This window comes from Manis javanica, chromosome 7 (genome assembly GCF_040802235.1).
Source record: "Manis javanica isolate MJ-LG chromosome 7, MJ_LKY, whole genome shotgun sequence".
NCBI classification, from domain to species: Eukaryota; Metazoa; Chordata; class Mammalia; order Pholidota; family Manidae; genus Manis; species Manis javanica.
The window spans coordinates 94,665,551-94,685,340 of NC_133162.1; the positions used below are offsets into that span (position 1 = coordinate 94,665,551).

A 19,790-nucleotide genomic window follows, 5' to 3' on the forward strand; every position below is an offset into this window, starting at 1 on the left:
TCCACCACGAGACTGGGCTGTTAGAGCTTAGGTGTCTGCTCAGCCCTCAGTCTCCCAAATCACAGCCTTCTTCCTCTTTCTGTTGTTCCTCTTCCTCCTCCTCCTTCTCTCCCCCACCCATATCCAGTACAAAATCAAAACTCAACACTACTTAAGGACAGCTTCAAAGATTTTGTAGCTTCATCTGTGTTCAGAATTCTTTGTAGACATCTGTGGATGTGGCATCATGTTCAAATACTTTCTGAAAGGGCCAAGATCCAATTTCTACCCATCTGTCAAAGCTTTGTTTACTTCTCCCTCCTCCATGAAGCTTCCTAGAACTACCTGATTTGGAAACAAACTCAGCAGAATTAATGAAAACTGCTGATGGGCTACCATGAGTGGGATACAGGAGACTAGGGAGATCAGGCATAGTTTCTGCCCTCAAAGAACTCACAGCCTACCAGGCAGACAGAGGTAAAGAATGACACAGTAAATATAGGCTGTGCCCTGTGTTTATCAGTGCTGGGGGAGCCAGTTTACTTCTGGGGCTCTAGAAGTAACAGGGGTTTCAATTCTTTTGTAACTTGCTTACAGCTTTTCTGGACCTGAATTCATTTGATTGACTTAGATACATGGTTTTCAGACTCCACTCTGTGGACCCATGTCTATGCTGCTTCTTGCTGGGTGCAGGGGTGCCCAGGGAAGAGGGGATTGGGATGTGTGTGAGTTCTGGTCTCCTGCTTCCAACTTTAGCCAGATCAGCTCCACTTTTAACTGTGTCCTGTACCTTGTATACTAGTTTCATTTCATTTCTCTCTGGGCCCTAGTTTGCCAACCTCAACAAAAGGTTGTATGAATTTTAAAGTTTGAAAGTCAGTGAGATGACCAAGGTAGCCATGCCCATGGCACTCAACTCACAGGGTCTCCACAGAAAGGATTTTGTATAGATTTAATCTTGGAAAAGACCTCAGGGCATGTCAGGTTATTGGCAGCTCACAGGACTTGCAAATGCTATTAGGTACACTGGCAAATGTTTAACAGCTGGCTCTCTGGGAGTAAGGAAGGGCACATCCTGATTTGTAGTATTTGCTGATTTCCACGGTGTAAATTCTAGCAGCATAGCTAATTTCAAGTTATAATGTGAAGTCTCTAAATGAAGTGTTGGGAAGAGATGCACATAATAGGCTTAGGAGCTGGCTTTGGAGTGTCTCTGGTTACAGGGTACAGATTAGTGACCACACTGTCTTCCCTTTTTGAGTTTAGAGCCAGCTAAAATACAGACTGGATAGAAATAGAAGCCACAATGTCAGTCTCACTGTGCTCAAGGCTGGTGAGATGTGGAGGTTGGCCATTGTTGGGATACATGCCCACACTGGTCTACAGGAGGCACACACTTCCTCTTGCATTGATTTGTGACTCAGTCATGTGACTTGCTTCCTGTGCCAAGCCTAGCCCTTCAGAGGCTGCCTGGGTTTTGTTTGCCCTTTTGTATTTGTGCCGTTGCCCTGCAGCAGCCAGGGAGGAGCCCCAGGAGAAGGCCCAAGCTGCCTCAGCAAGCCCAGCATAGGCAAGTCCCTCAGCCGACCTGCAGGCTTTTGAGGTAAATATATGCTGTTGTTTCATGCTTTGGGGTTTTGTGGTATTTATTAGACAGTATTACTGGTTATATCTGTAGCTCTAGTTAACTTATTCAGAAATTGGTACTGAGAATGGAAGGCTGCTGGATATATAGCAATAGGTTTGAAACTGGGTAGTAAGGAAATTTAGAGGAGGTTTGAAAAGTGGTAAGAAAAATGGTGGTCTGTGGTATGTGGTGAGGAGCTGTTTGGCAAAATTATTGCTGAGAGTAATTTGGGAGAAATTATTCCTCTGAATTTGTGGAATTTGGTAGGCTGGGTTCCAGGCAGGATACTAAACATGAGCTTCTTTGAGCTGTACATGATAAGGCAGTACAAGTAAGAGAGGAGCTTAGGAAGGAACTAGCCGGTTTAAAGCAGAATTTGGAAAATGAAGTTATTTCTCATCTCTCATCTCTCCAGCCACTAAAAGGTGTTCAGAGTGAGAGCTGGCCTGGGTGGTAGGGACCAAATCCAGCGCAATGCCAGATAAACACAGCCTCAGAGTAAAGATGAAAGTGAGGATTCCCTTTGTCTTGTGGGCCTTAAAAGGAATGAGGTGGCTCTAGAATATTCTTTCAGTGACAGTAGGGTGTCGAGAAACCTTCAGGGCATAGTTCCACAAAGTTTGATGTGGGGTGCCAGCAATCAACTGTAGACAGAAACATGTTGCCAGAAGAATTGTGGGTGTGCCTTTGGCAGGCAGAGTGGAATCAAATATGTACACACTCTTCATGCTCAAGGGCTGAATGGGCAAATGCATGTATGCATGGAGTGAAGGGGATTGAAGGTTTCAACATAAAGGACCTCAGACTCCCAACTTCATTCAGGCAGGAAGAGGTTGAGAAGTTACTCTGTGCCAAAGGGGGCCTACTTTCTAATGCTCTTTGGAGGATGAGAGGTCAATGGGAAATGAAGAATCCCAATGGTGGAAGCTGGAGCTGTGGAGCAGAAAGGACTGGAGAGCCACTCAGGGAACACTTGACCCCTCAGTAGATGCACTGGAAGCTTTTGCCAAGCAATTCAGATGCTGTGGACAGTGACAGAGACAGGAGTGGGAACTGCGGTGACTCCACCCTGTCCCACCACCGTGTGCTGGTGTGTGTGTGTGTGCATGCATGAGTGGGGGAACAGAGACGTTCTCTTTCTAGTTCATAAGTCTCTGGGTTCAGAAGAGAAATATCCAGAGAGATGTAGACCACAAGATCCTAGACTCTGAGCCTGATGATTGATTGTATAGACTTAGGGTCCTTGGGTGAGTATATTCTATATGTGGGAGGGACATAAATCAGTTCCTATGAGAGCAGACTGTGGTGGATTGTATTCTTGTTAAATATTTGCTCTCTCCTTCTCACTTGCATGGGAGAACAGCTCCTGATGCCATTGGTGTTGTCTCTGATGTTTTGGTCATGTGTCTTGCTTTGGCCAAAAGAGGCAGGTGAAGCTGATGGTGCACTGATTCTGAGCTAAAGCCTAAAGAGGACCTGCAGTTTTCTGCTTGCTTTGTTGTGCTTCTGCCATCGTAAGGGGACGTCCAGGCCACAGTCCTGGTTGTAGGAGGAAGATGAGAGTCATGTGTAACAGATCCAAGCTGCTCCAGTCACACTGGCTGATTAGCTGCCTCCAGCAGAACCACAGAGCTATTTAACCCAGCCAAACCTAGATTAGCCGACTCTCACTTGGCCCAGATTCACAAGCTAAATAGATGTTTATTACGTGGTACTGAGGCTTTGTGGATATTGTCATGCAGCATGACTATGACCGTTACTACTTGAAACAGAGCAAATGGCTGAGTTGAATGGCTATGATTGGCTTCTCCATACTGTGGCTTATCCAGTCTAAGGCAGATGGAACAACTTTTGGCCTCTCCTTGCTCCCAAAGCAGGACAGAGCTGCTTCCAGAGACTTAACGTGGAGAAGCAGGAGAGGTGTGAGGCCTGAAAATGGGCTTTGAAAGAGGCAGAGGAAAGGGCCCGCTAGGCATGCTTAGTTTTCCTCCCAAGTGTGCAATCAGCTAAGAGACCTTCCTAGGGAGGAGTGAGGCCAGGAGTACTACTCTACTGCAGTCTTCCCACTAGGAAACCATGGCCAAAGAAGTGATAGTTCCCCTAACACACAGTGAAGACTCTGGGATGGCTTACAGAAAGGAAACCTGCTAAATTCCACTTTCCTTGGGGGTTTCCTATACTTATTTACAAGAGAACCCTCTTCAGTCTGCTCGGTTATGTCCCACAGAGCTAGTTTTGAGCTGAAAGCCTTCTATGCAGCTTTGGCTTCCAAATTCTCTGCATTAGGTGCCAAGGTTCTTCTTATGGAGAGGAGGGGGCTGAGGGGGCGGGGTTGTGAGTTCTGAGGCCCAGTATGCCTGGCCTTACAGAAGGCGCCTTCTTCCCCTCAAACCCAGTCTGGGCACTCCCCTCCCTGTTCTGTCCTAGTTCAGGAATTTGTCCCAGGCCTCATGCCATACTCACAGGACCCTTCAGGTTCACTGCAGTGCCTGATCACTGCCCATGGTTGACAGCTGTCTTGCTGGACCCAGACCCTCCCTGTGTACCTGCCCGGGGAGCCTCCTAGGGCTCAGAGTCCCTGCTCATGGCTTTTTCCCACAGCCCCTTCACCCAAGGCTGGCTGCGGGTGTCCTGGGTCCTGCCTGGCCTGCCCTGCCTCTTTCCTTTTGCCCCAGAGCCCGGGATGTGCCTGTGCTCTCCCTGCCCCACATGTGCACATCAGACTGCCTGTAAAGAGGGGATTCTGACATGAGTTGTTTTTTGGGACCATACCTGGATCTGGTGTGCATGGAGCTCAGCAAAGCAACTTTGTGTTCAGACAGGCTCAGTGAAACAGCAGCTAGTCAACGTAAAATGTCAAACCTTGCTCACCACCCATTCCAGAGACAACAAATAGCCAGTAAATGCCTCACCATTAAACATTTCTTGGGGAAGGCAGGACAGCCAATTTTGACATTGCTGGGAAAAAATACAGCCTAATTTCTGTTCAAATGCACCAAATTTACTGCCTAGGTTCTCATTAACTACTGTCAAGGAAGAAACAGATAGACAAAATAAATTATGAAAAAATTACTTTTTTAATGTACAAAAAGACTTATTTACAGGTTGAGCATGTCATCTCAATTCATAGCATGTAGAAAAAGCTAAATATTTTGGAGATATCAATTTGGCTGGATGACTCACCTACAGTATTTTCAGGGATGAAATCTTCTATACAGACTATACACAGGTAGGGAATGGCTAGGAGAATCCTAGCTCAGGGAGGGAATGGACACCACCACACAGCTGAGACCCTTAGAGGTGTCTCAGGGCTGCTATTTGGAATTGGCTGTCTTTGGACCTAACATAGCCCCTGATGTTCTGGGATGCAGAGGGCCCAGATAAGGTTTTGGAGCTCATAGTGGTGCAGCTGGTTTTGGTAAAGTTGCCACAATTCAACAAGGGAAAGGTGTGAGGGTGTGAATGTGTATGGTGGGGAGGATGCATCAATTCACTCTACAATATGTTCAGAAATGATGTCTTCTGTTGCCAGTTCCAAATTCCATTTCTAGGTGGGGTTTGGTCACATTGAACAGGAAAATTCAGTGACGATCCCTCAGAGTCCCAAGAATCAACCCCTTCACCCTCCCACCCCCACCAAAAACACCATGCATATCATCGTACTCTGCAAAATGAACAGGAGGGCAGAGGGAAGGGAATCCAGAAGACAACGGACTGCATATTGTGTCTTGGCATAGACACTTGGCTGCCTATAAGTGGACAGCATGGCTTGGAAGAGTCTGGCCAGAGGCTGCTGTCAAGTCCTAGGGGTTTCCATGGTAAAGTGGGCAGACAGTGCATTGGAGAAAGAAAACTGGGTAAGCATGCGACTTCCTCCTCAGGGGCAACACAGGGCAGCCTGAGGCTGGGGCCCTGGTGTGCACCCTCGCTTTCCTGAGGCCCTAACCCACACTTCAGCTCATCCTGGTCCATCCCCAACCCACAGCAGCTCCAGCAGCCCGAGATATTTAGTAATAAGTGTTCTTTTCAGGGGGGGCTACATTCTACATGCATGAATACTGTAAACATGGTCTGGAGAAGCCAGGGCAGCTTCTGGGCTTGCCCCAAGTATTACATTTTTTTCTTTCCTTTTTCTGGCAGTACTTCCATGCTTTACTCATTTATATACACTCAGATAGTCTTCCAGTTGCACACTCAGCTTTGCAGAGTAGAGATGCCAGCTCTACCAAACCTGGAACCCGGATGTGTTTCCAAATCATACAGGTAAAATCTTTCATTCTTCCTGTGGCAAGGGGTGGTAAGAGGTCTCAGGAATTAAGCTTCATAAAATTCCTCTACTTTGTAGGTACTGTAATGAGAAGCTTATCTTCCTGGATTGGAATATAAGCTGGATTGGAATATCCGGTATGGCTTTCAGATTCAAATCCAAATGTGGTTCCTCGAACCTCTTCCTCAGGTACTTGGAAAGCCCTTGACTGATGTAATCCCTCATTAGCCAAATGACACAGGTGAAGAAGCCAGAACAGAGTGGTCCGATAAACACCAAAGGCTGGGAAGCACTATGTAAATGAGTTTTTCATTCATTCCTGCCTTACTTTTCCCATTGAGACTTTTTTCAGTGTTCTGAAAAACATCCCCAAAGACCAGACAGGATGCACATAAATCTTCCCTTAAAGCATTTGGGGTCTGAACTACTCATTGGCAAAACTCCCTCAGACCTACTTAATACTATTTTGGAAAAAGATAAAATGGACAAAAGTCCCCCATTCTGGGAAGTGATGCTCCCCTGGGTCTGCTCAGGGCCAGGGGCTGGGGCCTCAGGTCATCATGTTCAGGAACTTGCTCTCCTCTGCCAGGCTGGTGAGCATGGAGTTCATGTCTCCAACAGCCATGTTGCTGATGCCAGCAGGGATGGAGGGCAGAGTCACGGAGTTCCGGGGGGTGGTGAGGCGGGAGGAGGTCTCAGAGAGGCTGTGGAGGAGGCTGGGGCTCAGGCTACCTGAGAGGAAGCTCGAGTGATCGCCATCATCCATGATGGCTTCAAAGTCAATCGGGGGGGCCTCCAGTAGCTGGGAGTCCACAGTGCTGGACACGTGGTTGATCGCTGGTGAGGGCAAGGGTTGGGGCTGGAGGCTGTCTGGGCAGGCATGTGGCTGTGGTGGCTGGGGCCGCATGACCCGGCAACCTCCATGGTTTTCCAGGCCTCCATTCTGTTCGTACATGTGGATCTGGCCATAGTAGCAGAGCATGCTGTGGTTCTGGGCCCTGCCTGTGTTCTGTGTGGGCATCTGAGGAGGCAGAGACATCACGCTGCTCATTGTCCCCTTGGACACAGCTTTTGCCATCTCCTGACTGGCCGACACAACAGCCATGGCCTGGCTAGCAGCCCTGGCATAGGCCAGCTGCTGCCCAGCACGTAAGCCATGGTGGCAACCAGCAGGGCTTGACTCAGGGGGTGGCCGAGGCTGCATAAGGCCAAAGCTTGATCCAGCCATCCCCATTGTGCTTTGCTGGGACTCCACAAAGCCAGGCTGGTGTGAAGGCAGAAGGCTGGGGCCCTGGCAGTAGCCCTCCTGGTTTGTGGGAGCTGTCAGGTGATGGCTCTGCTGTGGGTAGCTCTGGGCTGGGTGAGAAGGTAGCATCCCAGCAAGGGTGGAATTGGGCATCTCAAGTTCCCTGTGGCTGCTGCCCATCACGATGGGGTCAGGAGCAACTTCCATTTGTTGGAGGAGCGCCAGGTGGCCTGATTTAGCTGTCATGTTGCTGCAGGATGTGGGGAACTGGTTCAGCGCTGAACCCATGATACTGGGACTCAGGTGGGGGTGGGCTTGGCCATAGCTGGTGTGGGGGCTCACAGAGGTGGTCATGCTGGAACCCTGGCCACCTGTCCCTGGCTGCTGCAGGTGGCGCAGATAATTTGTCCTGGGTGCAGATGGGGCTCCGCTGTAGGGCTGAACGAGTGGCTGCGTGCTGTCCAGGCCTCCTGGGCTCTGCTGCAGGCCTTGTGGACTGTAGCCTGTGTACTGGCTGAAGGCTGGCTTTTGCTGCACTACAGCCAAGTTGCCCTGTGGGAAGGGTGGAGGCTGTACTTGGCTGGCCAGAGCATCCATGGTCCCAGAGCTTACCTCATTCCACTGTACAGGCATGCTATTTTTGTTCAGGCTGGAGGGGGTGACAAAGCCCAGCTGGCAGCCTCTCACAGGGGTGGAGAGGCCCACGTTGGAGTCTGCAGCCACCATCCTGCATTGCTCATGTAGCCCTGGACTGGGCACTTTGGGGTTCTCAGAGAAGCAGGTGCTTTCTGAGGGATATACCTGCAGGGTGTTCTCCTCCAGGGCACTGCTGGCATGTGCCTTGATGTACTGCAACACGTCATCAGGCAGCATGAGGTCGTCCTCTGGCAGTACAAGATTGGCCTCGGGCCTGGTGCTGCTCGTCCCGGTCGCCAGGGCCTCCATCACAACGTTCTCGCTGATGCTGGGTGGCCGTGGGGAGTAGGTACCCCGGGACACGCTGTAGTCGGCGTTCGGGAGGTGCTGCAGGCGGAGGCCTCGCCTCTCGGTGCAGGGCAGTGGTGGGGCTGGGTTCACATTGTGCGTGCTGTGGAAGCGCTGTACCTGTGGGGCAGCTGGGATGTCCAGCCGCCTCACCGGGTCGCTGGCCCGCCGTGCACCCCTACCCGGCGTCTCCTGGGGGAAGGCGGGAATGGGCCCCGCATGGCCATAGGCCGGCCCGTCGCTGCCTCGCCGTGGCCCCAGTGGACGCGGGCAGGTAGCAGGCAGCGAGCGCTCAGGAGCGTCCAGCAGCGCCAGCCTGGTTCTCAGGCTCATGTGCTCCAGGCCCGGCAACGGCGTGGGCGGCGGTCCGCCAGTGGCTGCGGCGTACTTGGCGCGCAGGCTGTACTGCTGGGCGGGCGTGAGGTGCAGCAGCCCTGCGCCACCACCGCTGCACTGGCTGGCCTCGCTGGAGCGCCGCGATGCGTCAGTGGAGATGGGGTCGTAGGAGTCGGCGGAGCTGGCATTGTGCGGTCGCCCGGCGCCCAAGGGCGAGGCCTCGCTGGAGCGGCGGCTGGAGAAGTAGGGGGAGATGCCGGAGGAGCGGCGGCTCACGGTGTAGGCTGAGCTGACCGTGCTGGTGGTGCTGTCCCGGCGCTCCTGCAGGTGGCTCAGCATGGTCACCTCGCTCGCAGACAGCTCGGACCCCCGTGGGTTAGGCAGCATCCCCGCCGGCCCGCCGCTGCCACTTAAGTTTTCCAGGATGGTGCCTGCAGGAGAGGAGAGGGGTCAGTACTTGGGGTCTGGGGGCAAGGGGTGCTGTGCCAGCTGAGTCTGTGGCCAATGGAGCCCTGGAACAGGGTCTGGCACATAGTAGGCACTTAACCAATGATCTCCAAATGGAAGGCAGGAAGGAAGGAACAGTGGGTAAACAGTGGACAAGTGGAAGTCAGGAGGCCTGATCCCATTCTGAGCTCTACCACTGCTGGGCTGAATTCTCATTATGTCTGGTCCTCAGTGTCCAGCTGTAGATAAAATGTGCCTCTCCGTCACACGGGGTCATGGAGAGGAAGGGGTAAGAGGCCAGGAGGGGCCTGACAGAGCCTCCCTCACCACCTGTGGATGGATGTTGCTGGTCAGGTCCCCCTGGGCCTGGGTTTACCAAGCAGGCTGCTGACAGGAAGTGCACTGAGGTCCACACTCATGGATGGAGGAAGGGCAGCACAGCGGTCGGGAAGAGGTGAGCTGCCACGCAGGCCCAGTGACAGCTTTGGCTGATTGCATGAGGAGCTCTAGGCCTTGAATGGCCTGACATCCCTGCAGTGATCACTGAATGGGGACCACTCTGGGGAAGGGGTAACCTTGTATGAGGCAGCTGTCTGCAACCCAGGCAATTTTGGTAGAAGGCCAAGAGAATTGAAGGTCATTTGCCAGTAGTTCCCTCAATAGCTGGGGCAATAAATCCTCCCTTCAAGGGAGAGCTTTGTGGTATGTTCCTGCATCCACCACACTGGGCCATATGTTCCTGGAGGGCAGCCTAGGGGCTGAGTACCCTGGTGCCCAGCATACCACCTGGCACACAGCCAACATGCAAGAGATGCTACTGAGGACACCTTCCATCTCAAAGCCTGGCTAACATCTCCTGAGGTGTGCACAGGTATGACTCCTCCATAAAGTCCTTCCATAGCTGACATGCTTTGTCCCTCCTCTGCACTGAGTTCTAGCCTCACTACTTGGCTTTTTCTGTGGTTGAGTGTGCATGTGGGGTCATAGCCTTCTAAACAGCCTCCATCTAACCATAGGGACCTGATTATATTGCTCTCCTTCCTAGGACCTTTGCTGTGTGGCCCACAGCAGGTGCCTGAAAAATGACTGTATGACTCATGAGGAGGAGGAGGACGTGAGCAGGATCTGCCTGCTTTAAGGGCTTTCAGGAATGTAGCAAGGTATAGGACAGAGCATGGCTTTGGAACCACTCAGGCCTAGGCTAAACCTCAGCTCTGCCATTGATCTGAGTGAGGTGCTTTCCCCTCTGTGAGCCTCAGTTTCCTTATCTGTGCAATGGGCTGGTAAGATATATCCTGTTGTGAGCATCCAGTGAGATGAAACATGGTGCTTGATGGAGGTGAACCTAGTAGGTGCTGCCCCAGGCTCTCTCTTGTCCCTGCCGCATGTCTCTACTTACCACTTCCAGGGAGGGGAGGCAGCTTGGTGTTCCGGGTGTGTGGAGCTGGCCCAGCCCATGAGCAGGAATCCTTGAGCGACTTAAGCTTCTCTTTCTTGAGCTGCTCGAACCGATGCATGGCGCTTATGTGTTTGCGCAGCTGCAGGCCACCAGCAGAGGGAGCAGCCAGTGCTGAGGCATGGGCCCCTGGGGGTATGTCCTCCAGAGCTGTCAGGTCTCCCAGGCTCCCGGGCCCTGTCCCTGGCATCTCCACGCCACTGTCATTGTTGGGGGCACTGCCCAGGGGAGAGGGCTCACTGCTGCAGGATGACTGGGCCCCAGGGCTGGACTGACACAGCTACAGGGGGCATGGTAAGAAGGTGCAGGCTCAGAGGGTGCAAAGCCCCACCTGGCCCTGCACCCAGGCCTGCATGCACACCACACCCTTGTCCAGGAAACTGCCATGTGAGGGGCTTCCAAAGCATCACTGTGAGATGAGATGGCCAAGCCACTTCACTTCCCTGAACCTTGGCTTCCCAGCTGTGATGAACTTGACCTGCCTTTGAGACAGGGTCAGTAGATGGACAGAAAGCATCTGGCATGCAGAAGGCACCCAGTGACTGTGAGCCCAACTCCCAGTCACTCCTTATGTGCACTGAAGCTCTCCCATCTGGCCTCTGGGCCGGAACTCTGCTGGTTGAGTTTTCAATGCATGGACACTTTGAAGCTGTGCTCCCCAGAGTTGCCATGGTCACATGGAGTTGACATGAAAGAGTGTGCTTAAGCAACATGGCAACAGTGCTGTGCAGTGAGGAAGCGAGGGGTAATGAGAGCCTGCTGACTTCTCAACAGGCCAGAGACAAGGTGGTGGAGAGGGAAAGTAAGAGCAGGGAGGATGGACAAGCTGGATGCAGCCTTTGCCTGAATGGCCACCTGAAACTAGCTCTGCTTCTGGGACAGAAGGAGCAGGAGGGCTCATGGCACACTTAGACAGTGCCAGAACTCCACAGGACCTGAGATGCTCCACTGTGACCTGGGATCTGAACCCAGCTGAGGCTCACCTAGGATGCAGCACCTCTGGGCTCACTCCTAGGCTGGGTTCTCCCACATCCCTGACTCTTCCTTGGGGAGCTGCAAGGCTCCCTCCCACCCATGGCACCACCCACACTCCTCACCTTGACACTCAAGACTGTTTGTAGGTTGTCCTTCCCTCTTCAGCCTGAACTCACACCTTCACTCTGCCCTATCCCACATACAGGGTTGGTCCCCAAGGCTTGCTTCTGTACCTGCCAGCCTTTACCTGTTCCATGGTCTTACCTACAGAGCCATCTACTGATCCAAATCCACCTCACTAGGCCTACAAGGGGTCTGGACCAACAGGTTAGTCTCTCCCCCAGGCAGTGGCCCTCAACAAGTACCCCAGCCCACCCTCACTCACGCCAGCCCACCCACACCCCTGCCCAGCTTCTCCGCTCACCTCAGTACCGTCTATCCTTAGGGGAGGTACAGGAAAGAAAAAGAGGTGGAGACAAAGAACAGGTGGTTAGAACAAAAGGGGTGGAGGCCAGAGGGGTGAGGACACAGAGACAGGACAGAGGGGAAGGGACCCGTGCTGGTTGGAACAGCAGCCACCAGGAAGCACCCCTGGCCCTCCTAGACTGACCACCTGGGGAGTGGGCATCCTTGTCACCCATGGCCCTGCCCAGTAGAATGGGACCTGGTACAAGATGGCTTCCGTGTGAGGCCCATAGCGGTGAAGGGAGGAAAGTTGAGCTGAAGAGGCACCTGAGGTAGCTGCAGCTGGGCTCGGGCCTAGGGGAGCTATGGGATTGGCTTTGTACACATGGGCTTGGCCTCCTGGGGATGGGGGGCACGGCCTAGGTCTCTGCTTACCCCAGAGCTCTCGGTCTTGATGGCTTTGATGTGCAGGCAGTCCTCTGCCACCTGGCTGGTGCTGCTGGCCTCAGTACTCTCCTCGGGGCTCTGGCCGCTGGGCTCAGCACTGGCCTCATTGTCTCCATTCTCCTTGAGCAGCAAGGTGCGGAGGTGCACGTCACTGCGCTGCTTCTTGGTAACGTGAGCATCTGGGCCATGCACTGTTTTCACATGCTTCCGGAGAGAGCTGGGGTCGGTGTATCGCTTGGTGCAGCCAGGGATCTTGCAGATGTAGGGTTTCTGGGAAAAGAAGCTGGCCTTCATTAAGAATGGGTTATGAAGACAAACTTCCAATGGTAGCACTCCTCATTTTAAAGCCATGCCCTGTTCTCCTAAAGCCATGGCATGTCTGGCTGGCACAGTTAGGAGCCAGTGCGCACTGGATGAGGCCACGCCAGCCCCTGGCTTGCAGGAGTGGGGCCCTGTTGGGCTAGTCTGCCACCTTTTCTTCAGGTTAAGCATGAAGTTAAGGGAGCCCACCTTTGTCTATGGAAGGAATCCAGGAAGCCAGAGCCCCTAGAAGGGCTGAGAGAGCCCAAGGAAGGAAGTCAAGTGGGAGCCTGTGGTGTCCACTTTACCTGCCTCCCAGTCTCAGCCCAACCACTCAATTGCCTGTGGCTCAGGTAAACTCAGGAAAGAATGTTTCTGAAAGCTTAGATACAAGCTGGGGACAGAGATCAGAGACTATAGAGGGAGTGGAGACATATAGCCTGGTGTGATCACAATGCTGTTTCCCCTGTGACCAGGGCACTGGGACTTTTTATGTCTGTAAGAGTGTACATACCTGTGAGACAGCACTAATGCCCCAATCTCTCTGATGAGGAAAGACAGGTTTAGAGAGGCAAAAAAACTGGTTGAAAGTCATCAGAAGCAGGATGAAAACCCAGGGTTTATCCTCAGTCCTGAGCTCAAACACATACACACCCATCCACACATAGACACACTCTTCCACATGCACATATACACACACAGACATACACACAAAGTGCACATGCACACACACTTAAAAACACATGTCCAGAGACATGCCCCTACATATGCACATGTACATAAACAGCCACATGAATACACATAAGCACAGATCCTCACATACATATAATACACATGGTGTACATCCACACCCACATCCATACACATACTGACACACATCTACACATGTACACACACACATACACACACCCCTCCAAGCCTAGCTCTTGTCTGTCGAGATTCTGAGGGCCTCAGATATCTTTGGGAATTCCTCTAACTTCTTATAAACATTGGAGGAAGTCACCTTTGGAGTACAAACTGTATCTAAGCTTTCATAAACATTCTTTCCTGAGTTTACTTAAGCCACAGGCAATTAAGTGGCTGGGCTGGTACTGAGAGGCAGGTAAAGTGGACACCACAGGCTCCTGCTTGACTCCCTTCCCTGGACTCTCTCAGCCCTTCTAGGGGCTCTAGCTTCTCAGCTTCCTTCTGTGGACAAAGGCTTCTCTGTGCTGCATTAGTTGGGGGCTGACAGCTACGGCAGGCCGAGGCAGCACCAGTGCCTAGAGCACACCCTTGCCAGTGGTCCTGGCCTTGAGGCAGGGCCTGCTGAGGCATGCTAAGCTAAGACAACAGATCAGTGGTGGGGGAGGAACACCTGGACCTGGCTGTCCAATGGCCTACGGATATCTGGAAGCCATGGGCAACATGTTTATGCATGTGTTTGTGGGTCCCTGTGCACATGTCTTGTGCACCCCTGGCCAGGGTACCTCGCTGGAGTGGGTGCGGTTCTGGTGCTTGGCGCGGTCTGAGGCATTGGAGAAGGCTTTGCTGCAGCCCTCATGTTCACACACATATGGCTTCTCCCCAGTGTGCGACCGCAGGTGCGTCTTCAGATTCTCCAGGCGAGAGTAGGCCTTCAAGCAGCCCTCAAACTGGGAAGAAGTGGGTTTGGTCAGTGAGACACCCCAGATCCACACAGGAAGCCTGACCTGCGCCTCAGCCTCCTCCCAAGTCCCTTCACTGCTCCACTCTGCTGGTGCAACCAAGAGTATGTATTTCAACATTTACCTTCTTTTCTGATTATAATAATGGCATATGGCCACTTTAAAAAACTTGGAAAGAACTGAAAAGTACAGAAAGGAAACTGAAAACCATGGCTGCCCAGGGAGAGCTGCTGCTGATATCCATGTACATCTCATTCTGATGACTTTGCAGTTCATTCCTTTTTTTAAGCCCAAATTGGGAATATAACTAGTATTTAGTTATATTCTGCTTGTTAAAATCAACAGCACATGGTGAGAATCTTCCCTTATCATTAAAAACTCTTTGAAAATATTATTCTTAACTGTTTTCCAATGCCACTCCCTCATTAGAAATTTTCTGTACATTAAGATGTGCTCAGAATCAAGTCCAGAGTCCTCTGGGTCCTCTAGAGAGGTGGCCAACCTCCCTGTGCTCTGGTCAGGCTGGTCTCCTTGACCCTGCTAAGTTCTTCCTGTCATGGGGCCTTTGCATACACTGTCCCCTCTGGTGGAACTTTTCCCCACTCCCCGCTCATCTCAGCCCAGGCCTGGCTCACTCCTTCTCCATCTTTCAGGTCATCTCCACCCAGAGCATTTCTCTGATATGCTTAACATAATGCTACCTTTTTTTCTTTCTGCTCCCTAACACAATGTATAATCATCCAAATAATTTTGTTAACTGGCTTTTCCACTAGGATCCAACCTCTATGAGTGCAGGTACCTCCTAGGTCTTTTATGTGTGCCTAGTATTTAGTGCATAATGAAAATAAACATTTTTGGTACTCAAATATTTTTGAAGAGGAAGGAAGAAAGGAGAGGGAGCAAGAGAGAGGGAGGAAGGAGGGGTCATCACAAGAGGTTCTGTACCTATTCCAGAAATACAGCAATTGCATCCAATGTACCTATGACAACTGCCCTCAGAATGACACATAAACTGTCTCATTCTTCACATCCTTCCCTTTATTCTTGACTAGCCTGAATGAGCACACTTGGCTCCAAATGCCTTTTACCTGTTTCTGTAATCCAGAGCTCATTTCAGAGGGCCATGGTTTGTTACCACTGAGGTGCAAAACTTGCTGCAAATGACCCAGAAGAATCAAGACAATCTTGCAAGGGAGGACAAATTTGGAGGACTGCCATTTCCCAATTTCAAAACTTACTACAAAACTGGTAACCAACTGTGTATGGTACTGGCATAAGAACAGACAAAGAGATCAATGAGAAGGAAGTTCAGAAAAAAATCAAGCATTTAGGGCCAACTGACTTTCAAACAAGGGTACAAAGACCATTCAATGGGGAAAGAACAGTCTCTTCAACAAATGGGACTGGGACAACTGTATAACCATATGCAAAAGTATGAAGCTGGACCCCTACCTCATACCATAAACAAAAATAACTCAATATGGATTAAAGACCTAAGCGGGAGAGCTACCTATATATTTATATAAATAAAACTGTATATTTATAAACTGTAAAAGTCACAGAAGAAAACACAGAGGTAAATCTTTGTGATCTTGGGTTAGGCAATGGTTTCTTAGATAATACCCAAAAAGTACAAGCAATTAAAAAATTGGACTTCATTGCAATTAAAAACTTTTGTGCTTCAAAATAAACTATCAAGAAAAGAAAACCACAGAATGGGAGAAAATATTTGCAAATCATATATGGGTCTAGAAGAACTACTACAACTCAACAATAAAAAGACTCAATAGCTCAATTGAAAAATGGGCAAAATATCTGAGTAGACATTTCTCCAAAGATAAATAAAAGTCCAATAAGTGCATGGAAAGGTACTCAACATCATCATTACGAGGGATACACTAATCAAAACCACACTGAGATGCCACTTCATGCCCACTAGGATGAAGGATGTGGACCAATTGGAGTTCTCACACTGCTGGAGGGAACGTGAAATGGTGTGGCCTTTTTGGAAGTCAGTCTGACTGGTCCTCAATAAGTTAAACATAGAGTCACCATGTGACCTGGCAATTCCACTCTAGTTATATACACAAGAGAATTGAAAACATAGGTCCACACAAAAACTTATACACTCATGTTCATAGCAGCATTATTCATAATAGCCACAAAGCAAATACTCTTCCATCGATGAATGCATATAAACACTAGGATCCATCCATACAATGGAATATCATTCAGCCATAAAAAGAAATGAAGTTACCAAAGGGAAAGGGACTGAGGAGGATGGGTGGGAAGGGAGGGATAAGGGCAGGGAAAAAGAAAGGGGGCATTTCGATTAGCGTGTGTAATGTGGGTAGGGGCATGGGGAGGGCTGTGCAACACAGAGAAGACAGTAGGAATTCTGCAGCATCTTACTACGCTGATGGACAGTGACTGTAATGGGGTTTGTGGGGGGGATTTGATGAAGGGGGGAGCCTAGTAAACATAATGTTCTTCATGTAATTGTGGATTAATGATACCAAAATAAAATAAAATAAATAAAATAAAATAAATAAAATAAAATAAAATAAAATAAATGAAGCACTGATACATGCCATGACACGGATGAACATGAGCGGCAGCAAGCAAACCCAGATGCAAGGCCTATACATTGTGTGACTGCAGTTTTAAGAACAGAATAGGCAAACTGATAGAGGCAGGAAGCAGACAGGTGATTCTCATGGGACGGGTAGAAGAGAGAATGGGAAGTGAGTATAACAGTTTCTTTTTGGGGTGATGAAAATGTTCTGGAATTGACTAGAGGTGATGGTTGCACAACTTTGTGAATATACTAAAAATCACTGAATTGTACACTTTTTGAAAAAGGGTGAACTTTATGGTATGTGAATTTTCTCAATTACAAAAATAACTTGTCCACAAAGGTAGCATATTTCACTGACTCCTAGACACCACCAATTTTAAGACAGTCTGATTTCAGAGATATTAAAATGGTAACAAATGCATGTCTCACAATCTATGCAATACGGTAATTCATACAGAGGAGTTAGAGGCTTTAATGGCAGCCTCATCAGTACAGTACCTAACCAACTCCCCTTTTAAAGAAGGAGTCATTTCTGTGCGTTAAAAATAGGTCTCACCAATTAGTTACAAATCTGTTGACTCCACAAGGGAGAGCATCTCAAGGTCTTAGCTTTGTGATCACTTCTTTCTTTTAACTCAACCAAACTGATTTTCCAAAAAGGCTGCACCATTTTATGTTTCTCAAGCTGTGAGTCACCATGAAGCTTTTCCCTGTGCAGGGCAGACAACAGGGTGCTCCTAAGCTGGTCTCTCTGGGGCCTCTCGGTGGTCACCTCACCAAGTGAGCTGTGGCTACAGCCATGCCGTGGGGCCCACAGTCATACAGTCACAATCGCAGAGATGCCAGAACACCTGTACCACAGTTAGTAAGATGCACACAGCCTGAGAGAGCAAGCTGACATCTTGGGACAGCAGACCAGTGAGCGGCCTCAAGGACCCAAAGCAGGTGGAAGGCCCAGGGCAGGAGCACACAGGGCATGTCTGCAAGGCCTGTCTCGGCGATCCTGCTGTGGCCTATTCTACCCTGGTTTCTATGGAGTCAGCCCCGCCCAACACAACCACACCACCTGCCGGGTGGGGCCGGTCCCACAGGCACTGCTGGGAGGAAGGGCCGTGCCCGGGGTCCACTCACCGTGCACTTGTGTGGCTTCTCGCCAGTGTGTCGGCGCATGTGCACCACCAGCATGTACTGTGCCTTGAAGGGCTTCTGCTCCCGCGTGCAGGCCTGCCAGCGGCACACAAACTCCTTCTTCTCCCCGTGGATGTGCTCATTGTTGATGTGCTGTGGGAATAAGCCCGCAGAGGGCATGAGCTGGCACTGGCTGCCACTGAGCAAAGAGCTGCTGTGTGCCACTTGTCTAGGCTGTGGTTTCCAGTTAGCCCTCAGAGCCAGCCCGCTCACCCCAGGCTGGGCTCCAGGCTCTGGTCTCTGGGGAACTGGGCATTATGATGACACTCATCACCTGTGTGTCCCCAGAGCGGTTGCTCCCATGATGTCGGAGCAATGGGCCACCAAGGATTTCTGTCACAGGGACAGAGCAAGCTGCCCTGGGCAGATGCTTTGGATTTTGGTCACTTGTTTTGATTACTTAACTAAAGGTTGCAGTCCTCACTGGCACAGAGGTATAACTGCCTCTAAACTTAGAGTGTGTTGATACGTATGGGGCCTCCAGGACTTTCATGTCCTTAATCTTTTGGGTTGCTTGTCAGATAAATAAGAGTGGAGATAGGTGGTATTAGTCAATCACACAGTAGCCTGAAAAGGTATACTGCTCTTCCTGCTTCCTCTCCCACTGGGGCTTCTCTCTAAAAGGCCACCAGGGAGCCTCCTTGGGCCCATCAAGGTCCCATCCTTCCCCTTCCATCTCCCTCTTGGTTCAAGGTCATGTCCTATAGGCAGATCCAGCTGGGCTTGCTTCTCTAAAGGCAGGTGGGGAGGGCTGAGCACTCCAGTCCTGAGGGCCCCGTTCTCCCCAGGCCCATCTCCTTTCTGCTCTCAGCTCCCTCTCCCAGCTTTCAGTACCTCCCTCTCCAACCCCTAGACCCCTACTGTCCAACACAGGAGCAATTTGCTACTTGTGGTTCTTTAGTCCTTAAAATGTGGCTGGTCCCAACTGGGATAGGCTGTAAGTACAAACATATCTTTTTTTTTCAAAGACTGAGAATTTTTAAAAAGGAATGTAAAGTATCTCAATAATTTTACATTGATTACATGTCAAAATGACAATATTTTAGATATATTAGGTTAAATAAATTACATTAATTTCACCTATTTTCTTTTATTTTTAAATGTGCTCCTAGGTCATTTAAAATAACATGTGTGGTTGCATTTGTTGCTTGCAGGGTCTTCCTACTGGATGGTGCTGCTGTAGGTGTTTGCATGCTACAAGGCTGGCCAAGAGCTGCACATCTAGGCACTACAGCAGCTCACCAGAGAGGCAGAAAACCACGAGGCCCTCATGACCTAAGGAACAGGCCCAACCGTCATGCACATAAATGCCAATGTTGGAGCAAGTAAAATCTATAGCACTTGGAACTTCAAGGGAAATCTTTTCATATTAGCTTTAGTTTCCATTTTTAAAGCCTTTCAAATGATAAAAATGCTTCTTGACAATGCCTTTCATTTTTTTCTTATTGGTTTACTTAGCAACAAATTGTTAATAATTGACTAGAGGCTCCAGCTTGCCCAGGTACCTGCTGCCATCCATCTTTCCCAGGGAGCAGAAAGACAGAGTTGGGCACAGGGCTCCCTTCTCTCACAGGCGCCTTCTCTTTCCAGGGCTAGGCGGAGGCAGTCACCTCAGTCTGCAGGACAGCCCTGGGCACAGGCAGAAGCCTGCAGCTGAAGCCTTCTTTCCAGGGCCAAATGCTCAGCACTGAGTGCATCTTACATCTGCATCTCTACCCCTTTGCCGGGGCCCTCTGTTGGCGCGATGCTGTACCCTCTCCTCCTTTCACCTACTCTGATCTGTCCTGCAACTCACAGGTCCCATTCCCCTTCTCTCTCTCAGACTCGTTTATCCAAAGAGGTGATAGGGTTGGAAAATTATGTTTGCATTCTGGAAGGGATTAAAAGGACCTGCTTCATAGTGTCTATA

General features: G+C 50.2%; 1 protein-coding gene and 1 long non-coding RNA gene across 5 annotated transcripts in view; one reads left to right on the forward strand and one right to left on the reverse strand.

Moving 5' to 3' along the window:
• The first annotated feature begins 1,468 nt into the window (after positions 1–1,468).
• LOC118973754 (uncharacterized) lies at positions 1,469–19,220 on the forward strand. The gene is made up of 5 exons (XR_005063287.2): positions 1,469–1,582; positions 5,747–5,869; positions 5,952–6,062; positions 14,040–14,219; positions 19,036–19,220. It is a non-coding gene; the product is annotated as an uncharacterized lncRNA (long non-coding RNA).
• GLI2 (GLI family zinc finger 2) overlaps positions 4,661–19,790 on the reverse strand; it is a 274,888-nt gene continuing 259,758 nt past the window's right edge. For all 4 annotated transcript variants that reach the window (XM_073241307.1, XM_073241308.1, XM_037025591.2 and 1 more), the window contains 5 exons: positions 17,825–17,974; positions 13,939–14,103; positions 12,158–12,439; positions 10,286–10,622; positions 4,661–8,870 (listed from right to left, as the gene is read on the reverse strand). In XM_073241307.1, the coding sequence (XP_073097408.1) occupies positions 6,424–8,870; positions 10,286–10,622; positions 12,158–12,439; positions 13,939–14,103; positions 17,825–17,974 (3,381 nt within the window). In that variant the 3' untranslated portion in view covers positions 4,661–6,423. The remainder of the gene's footprint in view (positions 8,871–10,285; positions 10,623–12,157; positions 12,440–13,938; positions 14,104–17,824; positions 17,975–19,790) is intronic.